Below are 19195 nucleotides of genomic sequence, written 5' to 3'. Positions count from 1 at the left end.
AAGATGAAAAGAAGACACTGCACTGATACTACCCCATTTGTACCCTAAGTAAAAGCTGTATCTGTACTTCACTTTAAGTAGTGTTTGCATAATCAGTGTTCAAAAGACAGAATTTTAGTTTCCTGTAAGCAAAATACACTTCCTGTTGGGGGAAGAGAGGAATTCCTTGTAAGTTCATAGGGTATTTGTGGATGGTGAATTAACACTGATTTAGGTTCAAAGAGGTGTATTGTCGCAGATACTGGCCTGTAAATATATATGTTAGAGCTTGGGGCGGTGTCAGTCGGGAAGAGAATGGTCCATACCATTACCAAAGTGTCAAAAAATGAAATTTTAAAACTTGCAGTGCAACAGCTTCTGGAAGGTTGATGCAAGGCTGATGTGCTTACTTTTGCTTGGGTGTTGTCTGGCTGTTCCTGAGATCGAAAGTTAAGGCTTGCCAGAAGCCACTTTGAAAGATTTTGCAGTATCTGTTCTTCATAAGTGCAGCTGCTTCAGTGGTAGGTAGCATTTTTACCCCTTTTGGTGTGTCTTCAAAAGTTGTTAATTTCAAAATTCACTTCAAAAGTGGTGTAATTGAATAAGAAAAAAAATATCCCATTAGCATCTAATAAAATTTCTTGTGTGTAGTTCTCAGCTATATATAATAAATAGTCACTTAGGTACACAGTGAGATTTTCTGTTGGTCACCAGATCACACAAACATTGTTGTGATAGGAATAATATTTCTAGCATATTGGTGAGGCAGAGTGTGTTTTGTAGTCTTAGGGGAGAAAATGAAAAACTGAAGTACTTCTGTATATAAGGGTGAATTTTTCCAGAAGTCAGTTTTGCATCAGAGCTTATGCTGTCAGGGCATCCTCAAGCTGGCTAGGTGGACATAACCTGGAATTTGAGTTCTGCAGAAGGGAATCTTTTTGTAGGGGTACATTTTGCTGTGAATTGTAAATAGCTCTTCTTTGTTTGTAGAAAAATGTGTACCACTTGTTCAGGCCAGTAAATTTTCTATGTGTTTAATGTTCAGCTCTTTCTCACAGTGACATTTATCTTATTTTAGGACTGTTGTCTGGACTAATCTAGAAATCTTGCTTCTTAGCTTTAGTATCTGTGCCTTGGCACACAAGACATAATACCTGTAAGCTAGCCAATATCGTGCATATCCACTGAGATATGCATATCCACTCATGTTCTGTGTTCCTAAAAGCCACTCTTTCTCCCTGATGCCAATTGGATTCCATATGTTAGCAGTGCATTTCACTGGGCACCCACAAATTGACTTGGACACCAGGGGACAACATTATAGAACATTTACATATCAAAAAGAGGAAGAAATTAACACAAGTTGGCTCCTGAATAGCAGTGCTGTGTAGCTCTCCAGACTCCTGTTAATGTTGTTCACACAATGAGGCACTTCATAAATTTGCAGATGGCCTGACTCGACTTTTTTTGAAGTGTCAGCTATCCCTTTCTGAAGTTTTTGTGGGGTGTTGTGTGACAGGGCTGAATATGGTGGTAGTTATTCCTGGTGGGAGAAAGATAGGGGGAAGTATTAGGGGGGAAAAGAGAGAAAGGAAGATGAGACTGGGGCATGAAGTGGGAAGGGCAGTAGTGATTGTATAATGAGCATTTCTCATTTCTATGGCATATTTAGGTCACCAGTAGCGTTGAACAGATAATGTCTAATTATGAAATAGTGGTTTTATCTTAAAAGTATTGCTGAAAATAGAGGAAATTATGCCTGTACTTGGGACAGAATCTGAAGGGGTGTTCTGCTCTAATGAGAGTACGAGTCGGGTATCCTCCTTGTTTACTCTGGCAAGCTGTCATAAAACTACAGTGTGATGTGTTGAGCAATTCCACAAGCTTGTATTTGGAGATCATGTGGGCTGCTGGTGGGACAATGTTATTGTTGCTCAGTGGGAATACCTGCTTGCTTAATTGTTCTTTGTGTCTGTTCTTGCCTAGAAAACAGTAACTGGGGGTAATACCAAGTGCCAGCATGGAAACAGATACTTTCGTTTTGAATTTAGTCAACTACCATGTTTCTACTCAAAACAAACAAAATCTTTGTGCTACATTAGTTGAAATGACTTTTAAAATAGAACAGAAGAGCACCTCGGGAAACTGTTCAGTCTGTCCCTGGCTCTCGTGTAGGTTCATACTAAAGTCATTACTGATAGGGTTTCTTTTAATAACAAGGTAGACAGAATTCTGATGACAGAAGATGCTTTTGTGGCAGTCTGTTGTTATAGCTAACTATCCAAACATGCTTATCACTTTTTCAATATTTAATCTGAGTTGCCCTAGCTATAGTTTAAGATCTTGTTAATTGTAATTTTTACAATAAACCTTTCCATATAGAGTTTTTCTTTTGTGATTTCAACTACCTTTTCAGTGAGTTGACCAGATGATTTTTATAGCTGTCCTATAATCTACATTTTATATATATATATTTAATAACATATTATAATATATATAAAAACCATAATATAACCTACAGTTAAAACATGATTATGATAGTACAGTTAAATTATTTTGGTGGTTTTTCTAGTATTTTAGATTTAGCATAAAACTTCAAAAATGGTAAAATTATTTTTGTAACTTGGCAAACAGGTTGAATCATTTATTTTGGACCAAGAAGATCTTGATAACCCAGTACTTAAAACCACATCGGAGCTATTCTTATCGAGTGCTGCAGAAGGTGCGGACTTGAGAACTGTGGATCCAGAAACACAAGCAAGACTAGAAGCCTTACTGGAGGCAGCAGGTACTTTCCTTGTATATTTTTTTTTCTGAACTTAATTTGCACATAGATCTGGCAACCTGTAAATTTTGATCGTAGTGAAGTATTCACAAGTCTGCAAATTTACCATGATGATGGGGAGCAGAACATGGAAAACAAGCTTATAATTCTTACAGGTGTTGAGGGTTGCTTGGTCTACTCTTTCTGTATGTATAAAGTTAGAAAAGTTAATTTGAATTGAATGGTATTTCATTGATCAAATGAGATTATATGTGTTACCAGAGATTAAAGGGGAGAGAACAGAAGGAAGTAGACTTGCTAAAATGATGTTTTTTCTGCTGCTTTGGTTGATACATAATTATTAATAAATTGGTCCAGAAATTTACAGGTGAATTACTTGTTTCTCTGTTTTGACTTTAGCAAATATATTTTTCCATTCTGTAGGTCTGAGATATGACTGTTGGAAAATACATATTTAATGTTCATGTGCTGGAACCAGACTAGATGAACATAGTGCCATTACATTTGTTACTTTTATAGTGAAGGCTTGACTAATTTCAAGTCTTTCTAAGGTTTGTGACTCAGATGAGGGTTTGGGACGTGAGTATTGGCAATGGATTTGAAAATTACTTCTCAGTTTCAAAATTCCAAGGACAAAAAGATGTAAAAAACCTGCTTTGAAGCAAGTTCTGTTTGATCATTATGGGTGCGTATTCAGACTGCTAGTAGCGTACTGAAATTGCAGTTTTCAAATTTTAGCTTTGAACACACTTAAGAGCTAGATAAAATAGCGTTTACTTGCAGATGTTTAGAGGTAAAGCTATTTACAGTCTTAAAGGAGAACTTCATTCTGGGGAAGCAGGAGGGGCAAGGGACTCAGGCTTTGGGCTGTCTTTGCATTTTGAATTTGAAAAAACCCAACTTACAACATAGCATAGCTTTTGTCAGCAGAAAGTTGCAGCAGCCTAATTAAATGTGGTCTCCTAAAATTATTTTATCCTGATGTAACTCTTGGGGACCAAACTTTGCTATGCAGGGAAGATAAACTATTTCTGGGATACTCTGGACAGTAAGAGAATTTGAATAATCTGATCCCTTTTTAAGCATCTTTAAAATGAAAATGATTTTCAGTTACTGTCATGTACCTGATGACTGGTGTGTCCTGAAACCTATTGCTGGCTTTATAAATTGTCAGTGGAGACTTCTGATGGCTAGTGGTACAAGGGCAGTCAGTCTCTGAGGCATGTACTTACATCTAGGGTTGCAGTGTTCAAAATGTTTTCACAGTATTTAACAAGTGTAGCAGGTACCATTGCTTCCTGTAATGCCTGTGAGAATACATTTCTAAGCAGTGGTTGGCCACTTGTCCCCAGGATTAGATTAAAAACAAATAATCAGAGGTTTCCATACTTAGATTCCTGGAGTGCTTGGAGTAGGAATGTAGAAAATGGGCAGAACAGAAGGAATCTGGAAAGAAGAGCAAATAATAAAAAAAAAGTGTTTTTATTTGAGGGCTTCGTCTCCCTCTAAAAAGACTGGACAAAATTAATGCCACTTGATGAATGAGTGAGATTGAAAGACTGAAATTCAACACTCTTGAGAAATTCCTCGTTAAGCAGTACTAGTCTTTCCCACTGTGAATTTGAACACTAAAAATATCATTAGGCTAACCTAAACGAGACACTGAGAATCTGGTAGTTCATGAATAAAAAGCATAGTCTGAAAGTGTTTGAAAAAGAAGCTAGTGTTTCTTAGTGATGTTCTAATATCTTTGCTGGATTTCTCTGGCTGGTTTGGCTGAAAATACCCTTTCTAAACTTCAGTGAGCTGCTAGGTTTCTGTCATGGCAACAAACAAAGCAGACTAGTGTTGAGACTTTGTATTGTTTTGCAGCTTGGCAAAACCAAGTGATTTCTCTTGTTTTAGTCACATTTTAGTCCCCAGCATTAATGATAGCAAGCAAAAATCTTGCAGGAAAAAAAAAAAGCAGCAAAAGGTGGCAGAACTATTGTTTGAACAAGTAGTTTAGCTACGGCATTATCTGATGTCATTTCCAGGGTAGCGTGGCTTTTGTTGTGATGATGCTCTCTCCTGTGGGAGGCTTGAATCCGAACTTCTTACAACCTAGAGGAAAATTGGTTTGCATTTATTGTTTCATATTTCTTAGGGTTTTTCACATGCAGGGTTCGTGGCTGTGTCATTAGGATCTTAATGAGTATGACTTGCAAAACTAGTTTTGCTCATTCTTCATGAATCCTTTAATGCTCAGATCTCCCATGGACATGCTGTTTATTACTTTTGGAAGGTAAGTTCTAGCAACTGCAGCCAGATGGGTTGTTCTTCAGATTACCTTTTTTTCACTGTTGCACTCTTAAAGATTGTGGGAGTTTTGATTTTAAGGAGTTGTCTTGATTTGAGAGCTTGTTAGGCCTGCATATGCAAGTGTAGAGGCCAGAGGTTAGTTGAACTGCTTAAAAATGTTTCTACGTGTTGTATTTACCAGTCATAAATAGTTTTTTTGCAGTTTTTTAGCTTGTTTAATCTGCTTCTAAGAGGACATAAAATACTTTGTGCATTTGGATGTTGAGGGTGATAGCCTTGAGTAGAATTGCCCCCCTTAACTGAACGGGAAGTATACACATATGTGCATACACATGTACATGCGAACAGTGATTAGTTTTTTCATGTTTACTAGAGCCTCTGAAAACCTGGCTGATTACCTTTAGTTTGGACAATGATACTTCCTTCTGTAATCTGTTTAAGCAAAGCACAGGTGGTGTTTTAATGGACAGCTATCTTAATACAATCGCTGACAGCTGTTTAATTTCACAGAAAAACTAGTTTTACATTTTGAAGACAGAGACTTCACTGTTCTATGAACATCATGAATTGTTTTCATCTTCAGAAATTAAAGATAAAATAAAACATGAAGCATGTTCTTTGGGAAGTTATCCTAAACAAACCACGTCTTTTGTATACCTTCCTTCAGTTTGACTCCTAGTAGCAAAGAAAGGATTTATAGGTAAAATAACCCATGGAAAGAGAACAATACTGTTTGGAGGTATTTCCATTTTTCAGGATGCAGTTATATTGATTCATAATATTCTGACAGTGGTTTCATGCTCTGTGCTAGAAACACTCAGTTCCACTGTTAAGAGTACTGTTGATTTCTCAAAACAGTATTCTAGTTCTGAAGAATCATGATTGTTCATGGATCTTCAATAAGGTTGCCTATTAAATTTCCTTTTTAGGGATGCTAGTTGACTGCTGCAGGATGAGAGCTCTTTGCTACTATGAATGAATGTTTATACCGTTCAGAGCTGTTGCTCTTCTTGGTTACTCCATGGGTCACTCAACACATGTTCTTAAAAGGGTCAAACTCACGTCCAAAGAATTGGGGAAAGTTTGACAGGTTAAAGTGGTTTCATTTTATGGTCCCGCCTTTTATAGGCGTCAGGAAAGGAAAATGACTTGTTTATGTAGTGCAGTCATCTTTCTGGAGTACAAGTTGTTTCTTAAGAAGGATAGAGAGATGTGTTGGTGGAAGCATGTGGTCAAGTAAACACAGTTTGGTATATTCTGCACCCAAAATGCAGAGTTCCGCAGGAAGTTGTAAAATGTCAAAATGTTAATCCCTGCAGTGAAAATACTCTGTTCATAGTGTTTCAGCGTGGTTTTGCTGGGTTTTTCTGGGAAATGACATAGAATGTTACTGAACTAATTTTTAACTTGAGGAAATAGCTTGAGTGCCTGAATCCTTACCAGCAGACCTTTTGAGCATGTTCCTTCTCAATTTGAATGTTGAAGCACTTTGACTATGAAGCATCACAAAATAGATAACGGAAGGCAGTGGTAAAGAAACTTTGTCTAGCATTGGAGCACTTAGTATTCCTGTTGTGTATCTACACAGGGAAGATTTTTGTTAGCAATGACTTTTTCAGGAGTCCTACTGTTGTTTATGAAGAAGCTTGTGAAGAAAATCAGGGTATTTTGGAGAGAAACTGTGTTCAGCCAAGGGTTTGCTTAATGAAACAGATGTGAGTAGTCAATCCTTATGTTTAAACAGGGAGCAGAGTTGTATACATCAGTCTTTTCTGTTGAAATACAGGATTGAAGGTGACAAGAGACCCTCACATAGATGTTTTGGTGTATTTGAGACTTTAGGGAATTAAATGCAGTATAAATGGTGAAAGAGAAATTTAGTTTTAATAACAAGTGTCTGTTGATACCTGGTGAATTTCAGTAGTTGATTCAGGCATGAAGGCCTGATACTGCTCTTTGTAAAGTTGATAGGATGAGGTGGTGGTGGTGGGTTGGAACAGGGGAAGGCAAAAAGTGGAAGTAATCACTCACTTAGTGGAAGTACAGAACACAGGTCAAAGTATGAATGGGCCCAGATAAAATCTGCCTGCTTTAGGATAAACTGAAAGGATAGAGCAAGATTCAGCAATTGTAAAATTGAATGCTTTCCAGTGTGTGTATGTGTATCTGTATTTACTCACTTGCCAAGCTGTGGACCAAACTTGTTCATAGTTGCTTTTTGGGTTTGGTGGGGTTTTTTGTGTTTGTTTTTGTTGTGGTGTGTGTGTTTTTTTGTTTTTTGTTTTGTGTTTTTTTTAATGATGTGACCCAGACCATTCATTATTCACTAACAGCAAGGGGTTGTTTTTTGGTTCATACGAAGTAAGTTATATTTGTTTCCCCCAGCTTTAGGGGCTTGAATGTGACAAGATAGACCTGTGATCCAGCTGCCAGATTCAAAAGATGCACAGCTTGCTTTCATCCTGTATCAGAGAGGCCCCTTAGGAAGTGTCAGAGACTAGGCTAGATAAATTCTTTGATCACATTGTTTATGATCAATAAGATTCACTTGTAGACCTGATGCCTCTTTTCTTAGGGCTGATGAGTAAGTAACTTGTGATTTAAATGGAGGTGGGCATCTAATCCTTTAGAAACTTAACCTCTGAAGGGTTACCCAGGCTCCACTTCAAACTGTAGTGAGGGCTGGAGAAAACGGCTGATTCATATTTGCCAGTTTAATGGCTGTACTTCTGTGCTCCTGGAATGTAACAAATATGTTTCTAGAACATTATCAGTATTATTGAATAAAAAAGAAAACCAGGATCTTTACTGGGGGGAATCTGAGAGTGTGTTTCTGGAATTTGAGCAAAGATGGAACTTTATTGTTAAAATGTAGCACTATCAAATTTGAATTGTGTTTAGCTGCCTTCAATGTGGCAAAAGTCTTACCTTTGTCCAACCATTTTTGACTGTGGGTTGTTTTTATTTTAAACCAACAAAAGGTTTTCACCCAAATTTGATCTGACCTGAAATACTTGGTGTTGTATGGACACAGTATACTGATAACATAAGACAAAGTTTTCATTAAGAAAGATCAAATAGGCTTCATTCTAGGCATTTATTTGGAGGTCAAAGCTACACTGCTACTAAAATCACCACTGTCTTGTTAACTGGAAAACTTTTGCCTTTTGAGAAACTGGCACATTACAGTGACTTGCTCATTTTCTTCCTTCACCATCTAAAGATTCAGAGTGGGAAGGAATATATGGTATGTGAAACATACAGATCTGTTGTGCTTTTGAGTAAGTTGGATAAACTGTCTGAATTTTGTGCATGTAATTGAATTATTAATATTCTATTTCTCTGAAGCTTTGCATGATTTAAAGATAGGGTTTTTTTCTAACCTAGTAGACTTTTAGATTAGAAGAAATCTATTCTAATCCTGCTCTTAGTCAAATTAACTCCCATACTTTGAAAGTGCATTAAATATGCCAGCTTCATATTTTATGGCTGTTTCTCAGTTGGATTTTGCTGTGAAGAACAGTTTTATTGTCATAACACTTAACCGATGCGTTTAAGTATTGGACCACTAAGTTACCTTACCACATCTGAACACTGCTTTTGGAATTCTTTGGCAAAGATGATTCTGAGATTTTAACTCTAGCAGGAATGGGGAGTGAGAAGAGATGAGACAAAAAGTTCCAAGTTTTAATCTGTGAAGTATTAAAATTGTCCAGGGTACTCTTCAATCTCTTTGTCTGCATATTTATATATCTACATATATCTGTCATACATAAGTCTATCAGAGTAACCATAGTTAATCAGCTAGTGCTTCATGACCATACAAGTATTGTGCAATTCTTTTTAACATGGTTTTTTTGAAGTCCTGGATATATTTTTTTATTAACTCTACTTCTCCTTTCTATTTTACTTCAGCCATATTTTATTTTTCATGCAAGTTGGATTCTTCTGCAAGATAAAATCCCCTTTGGTCTCCTGTTCCAATACAGGGATATTCCTTGTTAAAAACTTTTTTTCCTTTCGGTATTGTTTCCAGGACTTCATGTCATGTTAGTGACTGGAGTAGACTCAGCCAAAGGAGGAAAGCAGGGAGGGTTTGGCCAGGAGAAAAGAAGCAGTGCTTTATTGACAGTCTTATGTAATGCCTGAATTGAGATGGGATTTAGCCCATACCAAGACAAGAACCTACTCTGTGGTTTGGTTGGTTTTGGTTTTTTGGTGTGTGATGGTTTTTGGTTTGTTTTTTTTTTAAAAAAACAAACAAAAAACCATGTATGCTTCCTTCACCTATCAAAGTAAAAATGATTGCGTTCACACTTTGCAGTGGGGTGCAGAAGCTTACACTGGGCTTTGTGCTACTGCTGGCCATTGGCTTAGAGCTGGTTGTGTAGGACTGCAGACTGTGCTAGGGAGCTGGTACCCCTTACAGGGTACAAGGGGTCTGTTGTGGGACAGCTGGTAAGACTCTTGTTTGTTGACAGTACATTGAAGCAAGCTTTTGTTTTGGTTGGCTTGAGATTTGTGCTAGAGTTGGTAAATAAAGATCTTGTATAGCAATATTGTAGGTAAGCTACTTATGTGGGTCTGTGATATTAATTGGGTAACAGAAAAAATACAGAACGCTAGCTTAAACCACAGGTCCCTGAAAGCTAGTATCTCACAAGTATTGATGTTGACCCAAATGTCTTACCAGCCAAAGAATATATCTTACTTTAGCGTGTTAAAATATTTTTTTCTGTGTTCTGTTTAATTTGTGTGCATGCTTTCTCTCTCTAAACAGATGGCTACTGGTATCATTCTTTGTGATGCCTATATAAGAGGGGAGTATAGGTGGTAACCTTGTGAAATGAAGCAGTTAACTATGCTTGCAAGTTTGAGTTCATCAGAATGTAACTCTCCCTAAGTACATCCGAGAGTAAAAAAGGAGCGAGGAGGTAGAAAAGCCTGTGTCTCTTGTACCTCCTGCAAGAAAACGTGATTAATAGTTTATTAAAAAAGACTTAGTTACACAGACTTGGTTTTGAAGTTTGTATTTTTGATGACTTCCTGCATTTCTGTCATGCAGTTTCCTTAGCGCATGATAAAAAATAAAAACAGCGTTTAGAAGTGTTCAGAACAGCTTGAGTATTTTGAGTGCTTGATAGTGTTCAGAAGATGGGATCTGAATCTCCCCACTCAGATTTCTTTTTTTTTTTTTTTTTTTTTTTTTTATGTTTTGTAATGTAATGGCAAAGTGTGGTGGCAGTAACTACTGCCAGCTGCTTAATTTCGTACTAGACAGACTGGTAAATCAGATTGGTAGTCTGAACATGTAGCCGCCTTTTCTGGGGCTGGTGGGAAGTATACTGTGAGATGTAGCATTAATTGTATTGGAAGCAGAGCTGCTTGCTACCTGTTTATGTAAGAACTTCTTAAGCTATCTAGTTAGTGTGTTGTGACAAGTGTCTTGGGACACAAGAGGAATTAACTGAGCTCTTGTTGGCAGACCTACAATACATTCTTCTATCAGTTTTAGAATGGCATTAAATACTGTTTTTTTTTTTTTTAAAGTGTCAGAAGCAACAGATTATACTGAGTCATTAATACACCATGTACTGTAAAGTAACAGGTGAATCTGTTGCTTTTTTTCAGTTCGTAACTTACCTTTGAGAAAATATTACTATTGTATATTTAGGAAGTAATTACACTAAGCAAGTTTATAGGAAAACAGATGATAATACATAATGCATAGCATTAATGATCAAATTCTGCTTATTTCTCCAAAGTCAAGCTAGTTCTCACCAGATAAATGACAAATTTATGTAAGATATGCTGCCACATGTCTTTGATTCTACTTATGGAAGCAAGTGGCTTTTTGCAGTGGGGCATGAGCACCTTCATTGCTTGTTGTAAATAATTTTCTGCCCTTGTAAAGACCTCATTTTGAAAGTCAAGAACTTTTAAATCTCTTGATTTGAAACAATCCCTAGTACATTAAGCATCTTGCATAAAAATGGCATTTATATTCTTTGTGAATACAAAGTATTTAAATACTTGAGGATCTAAAACATACTAGGAAACTAAAAAAAATTTTGCATTGCACAAATTCATCCTTGTTGTATCCATCAAGAAAATGCTGTAGGAACAAAAGGCTCAGTGCAGTTCTGTAACTACTTTTTCCTCTGTGTGACAAAGCATTATCTCAGAAACAGCAATTACTAACTTGTCGCTTAGCCATCACATTATCCTCAAATTCTGTACAGCTTCTTAAAACTTCCCAAAAATAGGGCTGAAAGAAATCTCAGTAGGTCTAGGTTTATCTCCTCTCTTCTCCTCAGGCAAATTCAGCTGTGCTTGTGCTGTTCCTGAAGGGTGGCTTTAAGAACCGGTTAGACAAACTATCTCCAGTGCTGGAAGCTCCACAGCATGCCAAGCCAGCTGCAGTCCTTAGGATGAGAAAATTTTTCAGAGTTATCAGTCCTCAGTGTTACATGCTGAAATATGTAACTTGGGAGCGAGGGGGCACTAAGCTGCTTTGGAAGAACTTCACGAGGGAAAGAAGAAAGTTGTAGTAAAGCAGTTGGTATGTTTTTAGTGGAGTTGCTTTGGCTGCTTGTTTTATGCATCATACCCAAGTTCAGTGTTCCCTCTTTCAATGCAGCCACACTTAGAATCAACTTGCAAACTTACCTTCCTCAGTTCTTTTTAAATTATTTTCTTTTTTTAGGCTAAATAACATCAACTATTTCTCTGCCCTTAACTCATGTTATTTAGACTTTCATCTGCTCTTGTTCTCCTCTGGAGTCTCTGTACGTGATCTTTGTTCTTCATAGCTTGTTGCCCCAAATTAGTCATATTACTCAAGTTGAGCTCTATTGATGCATGAAGAGTAGGAGTGTTATTTCATCTGTCCTGCAAGCTGTGCTTTTGTTTATACATCTCAGTTTGTTGTCTTTGGTTTACAAGTTGAATTTGACCTTAGATCTACCAGTACTTTTCTGGCAAACTGTTACCAGAACAAATTATGCCTGTGTGCAGTGGATTATTCCTGCATGTAAATATATATGTGTATGCATGTAAATATCTATACACACATGCATATTTGCTGACACTCCTGTTTGAGTACGTTCTTTAAAAAAACTTCTTGAATCTCAGTTGTTAAAAGGCTAAAATTCTGTCTTTGCTTTCAAAGAATTGCATGGCTTTTGAGTAACAGAGGAAGGCCACAGTGAACAAGAATATTTTAACCAACCTGGCATGACAATCAGTTGGCTTTGTCTTGTATTGCCAAAACCAAGCAAGCAGCCTGATTTGGAAATCTCTGCAGATGAAGGAGCATGTAGGGAGATCTAATAATAAAAAGAGGAAAACCCTGCAATGTGGCTGTGCTTTTGGCTATTAGCCTTCTCTTATAGTGAGCATACCCAGTGCCTGATCTTCCTAAACTGTAGAGACAGAATAAGGGGTAGAACAACTTCATTTTAGTCTTTATGCAGACAAGAGCAAAGACATGGAGGGAAATAATGGAAGATGTTTGCTTTAGTAAAATCTTAGTTGGCTGGACTTTTCCAAGCTTGCTCTGAGAAGCAGCTCCATCCAGAAGCTGTCCCATTGGATGAATACTTGTTACAATTCCCGTCTGCATTGTGCTACAAAGCAGAAGACTTATGCTTCGTGATGCCGTGTGTTGGATTCTGTGACCTCTGATGGACAAAACCTCCACTTGAAGAAGCAGAGCTTCAGAGACATGGGCCTAGGTGGAAGTGCATATCTATGCACCTGTGTTCTCTACCCTTTTCATTTTTGAACTGTAAGAGGATGCTGCAAAGAATAAAAAGATGTGATGGTGTGAATACCCTGGACTGTTCTTGTAGAGAGGTGTGTTTTTCTGATGCATTAACATTCTTTCTTCAAGTTGAGTCATGGTAAAATAAAGTCCATATTTTTTTTCTGAAGACTGTAGCATCCTGATTTTTGGTGGTTTTATCATTCCCAGAGACCTTACTTTCAGGATGTTTTGTTACACAGCGTCTATGTAATGACAGTACACTGAAAGTTAACAGGAGAGGTTTTTATGAACAGTTTCTCAAATGTTCATTTTGAAACAACAATTTGTACAGTAGTCTGTGCTATACGCCATTAGGGTGGTGATATTTTTCTTTTTAAAAGAAGTGGTGTACTTGGTCAGCCTCTGAAAATACTTGTATTTTTGGCTTACTTTGGCATGCGTAATTGGCATAAACTGGGGGCTAAAAGTCCACGGGCTTCTACATTAAGTTGATGATATTACTGGCCCTCAAACTTTACTCTTAGTTCTTTGCTTGAAAATGTAGAAATATTTATCTTTTTTTTTTTTCCCCAGACGGTAACTGAGTACTGAGCCAGAGCTATTTTCTGATTTAGGAAAGCAATTACAGCCCATTTAGACTCACTTTCTCACTGAATGCTAGAAATCGGGAGAAAACAGTTCAAGTGAGTGTTTGCTTATAAACAGTACTCAAAGGTTATTGGAGTTGCCCTCTTCCTGCATCTCTGTTGTGCATGGGCATCATACCCTGGTGTTAGTCTCTGCAGGGGCATGAAACTTGGCCTTAGGTTACTCAAAAAGCATAAAGTAATTCCACTGTTTTTTCCTTCTACTACCAAATAGGTGAGAGTGTCTGTAATCTGTTTTCAAAAGTCAGAAGCCCTAAAGTAGAGATGAGACTTCAAGTATGTGGCTTAGAATGCAAGAAGTCAAGAATACATATTTTGTGCCCCTTCAGCATGAATACATTTTTTTCTTCTTTTGATGGTTCTCAGGGATATGTGGGGATTTTCTTTGCTCCTTACCCTCCCACAGTGGTCAGTACCATTTCCATGTTCGTTCTTTCCATGTTTCAGTAGCAGTCTTAGCTCTTTGCAGTGTATCTTTTCAGATTCTTGGAGGTAAGCAATTGCCAGACTTAAAATGAGGAAATACTAGTTTTTCTTTCTGATAAGGCATGAAAGGAAGAGTCAGGAATTAAAGAATAATTGCCTACCATTACGTTTGGTATTTTTCTATAAAATAACGAAATAATCCTTGTAAATTTTTCTATATTTGATGGCACTAAGTACAGAATTAATTTTGAAGCTTTCCTTACAGAGGTCATGATTTCTGCTTCTGGATCATTTACAAAGTTGTTGCCTTGATAGTTGTGTGGGTCAATATTTTAAGTACTACAGTCTCAACTTAAGTAAAATAAATTCTTCAAGAGTGAGTTGGGGTTTCAATACTATTTTGTATAAGCAACCTCTTGCTTGTTTCTCAGTCTGTAGCCTGGATGCTTCCTTGAGACACAGGAATGTCAGAGCTGATGTCCAAAGCTCTGAATTTGGTGGAGTGTAGCTGCTTTGATTCTTGCTGGGGCACTCGGTAGATGATACCAATCCTTGCATATTCATTTAGCACTGTATACTGTCATTAGAATCCAGTTGAGTGTGCTGGTATGTTTGTGTTTGACAGGGTGTGAGTAGGTGACTGCCCATCACTAGGGGAAATGTGCTGAGTCTGCCTTTTGAGCCCATGTCCATTTAAAAGCTAAACAAAGCCAGGCAAACAATTGAGCTTTTGGCTGACGTTTTTCCTTAGCTAATCATAGGAATACTGGCAAGCGTGATAGAGCTAGAAGAGCATTTGTTTCAAGTGTATAATGTACCTGAATACTTGCTGGTGCTGTGGCCCTGGAAAAGATGTTGTGGAAGGTGGGTAATGAGGGAGGGAAGAGAAGGCTGGCAATGAAAAAGACATCAGGCACCCAAGTAATTCACTGTGATTTTGGTGTCATGACAAATCTTTCTGGGTGTGTATTTGCTGTCTTTTATCAATGTTAAGGATGGAAATAAAACCCTTAAAAAATCCCCGATTGGTCGTTAGAAAAAATTCAGAAATTAAATGATAAACCACTAGTTAACTGTAATATATATTACCTTCTGTTTAATTCCAGAGAGGCACCAGAACAAATTTGTGTCCCGAGTAACATAGATATTTATAAACTAGTGCTTAATCCCACCCTTGTCCTTTATAATTTGGATTAACGTTAGCATTGTCTTGAATATTCCTTTCAAATGCAAGACAGTACATTTTCTTAGTATCAAAACAAGTTAGAAAGGAGGCCTTAGTTGCCATGGGTGAAAGTGCTTGTTTTTAATTTAAAAACAAAACAAAAATAACCCAAACCCTAACAGTTAACTGGAACTGGTAGAATTAGCTGTTACTCTATGACTTGTTTAATAAAAATACCTGAGTTAGTGCAACAAGATCTGACAGTAGCTAGAACTAGTACATATGTTGAGGGAAGACAGGCAGGGTACTGTGACTATTCTATAGGATGTAGAATTATTTTCTTAATATTTAAATATAGACGCCTAGTAGATATTAGATCTTTACAGACTGAGAAAATCTAGAAAAAGAGTAGTTTGTGCTGTGGGGATCATCCCTGGGTTGACATGTGCCTTACAACAGTTGAAGTTACTGGGTTACAACTGTCCCAAGGTTAAAGCAATTTCTTGATGAACAACGTTTTTTTCTGACTGTTTCCTATTGCAGTTCCTACTTAGTAGTCCCTGTGGATGTGGCTCAGGTTTTTGGAGGTTTGGCTCTTTATTTTTTTGGGGGTGGCGGGGTGTGTGTGTGTTTGGTTTGGTTTTTCTGCTGGGCTGGTCTTCTACATTTGCTCTTAACTCATAATGAACAGAAGCTTTTCTCCTCCAAAGCCATATTCAAATGTCTGTTCTTGCATTTGATCTATCTTGCAAAACACAGATAATTCGAACAAACATTTTGTAGGAATCTTTGTTGCCACACATTGAAAAGATCCAGTTTAGCTTAATCTCTTTTGACTTACACTTTTTCGTTTTTTTAAAAAAGCCATGTACCTTGAAGAAACTAAACTTACTTTTTCCAGCACAAAATCTTGGGGCTGAGGAAGATCTTCCTTTCTCCCCTCCTTTCTGTCTTACCTCTCCATCTTGTTGCCTTTTGAATATGCTAGCTGAGCAGATGCCTTGGCCAGCAGGGATCCTGTGGAATTACAGAAGATAAACTAGCATTTACGTGTCAATCGAAGCCTAGCTGTTAATGGAAGGTAGAGAGTAAGAACCCCTGTCCAGGGGTTCACATGTGTAATAGCTTTCAGCGCATACCAAGTATTTTGATTGGTTGTAGTATTTCATAGGTGTGAGGAATGTACTCATTAGGTTTTGAGCCAAGGCTTAATTCTTCCAAAGATACTTCAAAACCAAACAGACAAGAAAACCCTATCCAAACAAAACAGAAAAAAAAATCCAAACAAAAAAAACACCAACTCCAGATAAACCGAAAAGGAGAGGATGAGTGAACACTTCAGACCAGTCTATACAAGTTCAGCATTAATGTCTTTTCATTCCATAATTGTGTTATATATTCACTACTCTGCTAGAGGAAATACGAATGCTTTCTTGTAGCTGAATATAATCCTTCAGGCTTTATGACGAACCACAAGCCCTCTCATATTCTCCCCTGAGCTTTAGTTTGCTTTAAAGCAATTCAGCCATCAAATTGCTGTTTAAACGATGCCTGTGACAAAACTGGCAATTTTTTAAATTTTTTTTTACTATATTGTTGCTTTTGTCCTAATTGTAGCTGATCCAAGAGGCAGGTATCTCTTCCAGACAAATATCTACAGTGAAATGGGTGAAAAAGCCATTTGATGAAGTACATCTTTAACTATGACATGGGAGCAATTCATGATGCTTCCATATTAACTACATGTAATATGTATTGGATCAAAGTGCATTTGGTTGAGTTACCAGCATGATTTTATGCGCATACATGATGAATGTGTCTGAACGGCCTGGCTCCTGTAAGCAGTCAGCAGTTTTGAGAATAGTATCTGGAAACTTGTCACCTTGTAATAAGGCAAATGTTTATTTGCTAGAGATTTAATAGAAACGAAAGCTTAAAAAATGGAAAGATTTGTTTTTTTAAAAAATATTTGACTAGGAAACATAAAAATTTGGATATTCTTAATGAGTGGCATGAGGAGGGGGGAAAGGTGTGTGAGGTGACTGAGGTGGTTTAGTGGCTATTTGCTGTCACCTTCAAGCAGGAATCTTCTGTTCCTGGCCATGAAGTTTTCTCTTGCCAGTTCTGGTGGTGGCTAGAAAGACCCTTTGCTGATCAAATTCATCTTGCTGTGCTGGTGGAAAGCTCCCTCTTCTTTTTGCGGATGTGAGTGCAGTGGGGTTGGTGGGAGCGCCTGGGGAAACCCAGGGAAAGGAGGACGACCAAGTCATTTTTCTGGCAGTGGGCAAATGTTAGATCGGGACAGGAGAGCTTCTGTTATTTCAGCTTTAGAAAAGGTAACTTGATTTCATACAAAGAGAGAAAATGGATGCCTAGTGAAAGCTTGAAAAAAATCAAACTGATAGAAAAAATTAGTTAAACTAGCAAAGTCTGTTATGGTCAGGAATTTAATTAAGATGGAGTATGAGGAGATAGTTATGGATAACTTTTCGGGTATTATTCTTTACTATTTGAACTCTCATATGGTAACTGTCACAAAGTTTAAAACTATCTTGTATTTTAGTATTTTAAACTAAAATAGGTATGGTATTCCATATCTGTCAAATATCCATGTTCTTGCATTCTGAAAACAAAGGAGATGGGTGGGTTGTTTTGGTGGAGAGGAATTGCATGAAATTGCAGACTATTTGGGGTAGATTGGGTTTTTGCTAGAAAGATCTGTGATCTAGGTAGAGTAGGGTTTTCATTGCTGAATTTGCTTATGGGGCTTTCAAGCTTTAGTAAAAGTGGAATTTGCTGGCTAATGTTGTGATTACCTGACTAGGTAACCTGGTATTGAATTCTTCAGTATGAGACTACATTGAAATCTAATGGGGAAACTCTCAAAAGAAATGCAGATGTTAATGGGTATTGACTAGTTAAACAAGAATTCCTGTTTGTGCTAAGTATAGAGAATGAGTTTTCAGATTTTAAGATAATCTGAGCACACTGATATAAAAGCAGATGATCACAGAAAGGAACCCTTGTCATCAAAATGCTTCCAAAATAACAGTAAGAAGTAATTGTATATGGAGAAATGCTTCCTTGCTTTTGATTGTGAAGAAAGAAAATCTCACTGCTGGAGTTGTCATACTGGAAAGCAGAGAGAAATGTCATTGAGATTTCTGGCTCCTGTTCTGACAGCTACATTGAAATATATGTAAATGCAAATACAATATTAAGAGTTTGCAATGTCAAGCAAGTGAAAAATTAGAAGCTGTAATTAAGGATAGTTTTCTCTAGTGGCATGTGTATGTTGTGATGGCCTGGTTTTTTTTTCAGGTATCCCTTATCACTTGTAGATGTTGCTCAAGTGGGTGAATTCCTATTATTTTGGGGAGTGATTTGTGAACGGGCTGTTTTGAGGTTAAGACCACGAAATACAAGCCAGTAGAATAAAATTATATTTCTGCTTTTGCCAGAAAATGCTTAGTAGGTTATCTGAACATGTCATTGTCATTTTTGGGTGTGATGGTTTGCTGTCAGGAACCTGATTTGTAGAAATTAAAAACTTGGCTGCTCTGGAAGTCTGTGGGCAACTGTGGTGATGACACATGAAATATTGTAAAATACTAATTACTCAAAAAAAACCCCTACCAAACCCTCAAGCTGTAACTCTTTAATTTCATGCTAAATGAATTTCAGTTAGCATGTCCATATACTGATTGAGAAGAATAAAAATGGCAGTGAACTCTGTGCCATGTGCTGGGTGATGGGGTGGGTGGCGGGGGGGTGGGGTTGGGTGGGGGTGGCGGTGTGGGAAATACACTTTTATAGTGGAAGTTTGTAGCAAATGTATATAAAAGGATACATTCTTCTGGTAAGTGTAGTTAGAATGGGGATGTTAAGGGTACAGTAAGTTCCGGTGTCACATTAAGCCACCAGATATATTTACAGGAGAATTCTTTTGTTGTGATTTGGAAGATGGCAAAGGCTTACTCAAGGAGTTCAACTGAGCCTTTCTGCTGTAAGATTGGCACCAAATGCCTAAGCTACACTGAGCTTATCATCCTCACTTTGCTGGTACGGTCCATGGGCAAGACTATCCTTTCTTCTCTACAGGTTGGAAAAGTAGCTGCATGGGA

General features: G+C 37.5%; 1 protein-coding gene across 20 annotated transcripts in view; it reads left to right on the top strand.

Annotated features, from left to right (window-relative positions):
• The window catches only part of ANKHD1 (ankyrin repeat and KH domain containing 1), a 117087-nt gene that overhangs the window by 12518 nt on the left and 85374 nt on the right, over nucleotides 1-19195 (top strand). For all 20 annotated transcript variants that reach the window (XM_055811361.1, XM_055811351.1, XM_055811353.1 and 17 more), the window contains exon 2: nucleotides 2614-2767. In XM_055811361.1, coding sequence (XP_055667336.1) covers nucleotides 2614-2767 — 154 coding nt within the window. The remainder of the gene's footprint in view (nucleotides 1-2613; nucleotides 2768-19195) is intronic.

Source organism: Falco peregrinus, chromosome 8 (assembly GCF_023634155.1).
Source record: "Falco peregrinus isolate bFalPer1 chromosome 8, bFalPer1.pri, whole genome shotgun sequence".
Classification (NCBI taxonomy): Eukaryota; Metazoa; Chordata; class Aves; order Falconiformes; family Falconidae; genus Falco; species Falco peregrinus.
This window is presented reverse-complemented; position numbering and strand designations above follow the sequence as displayed.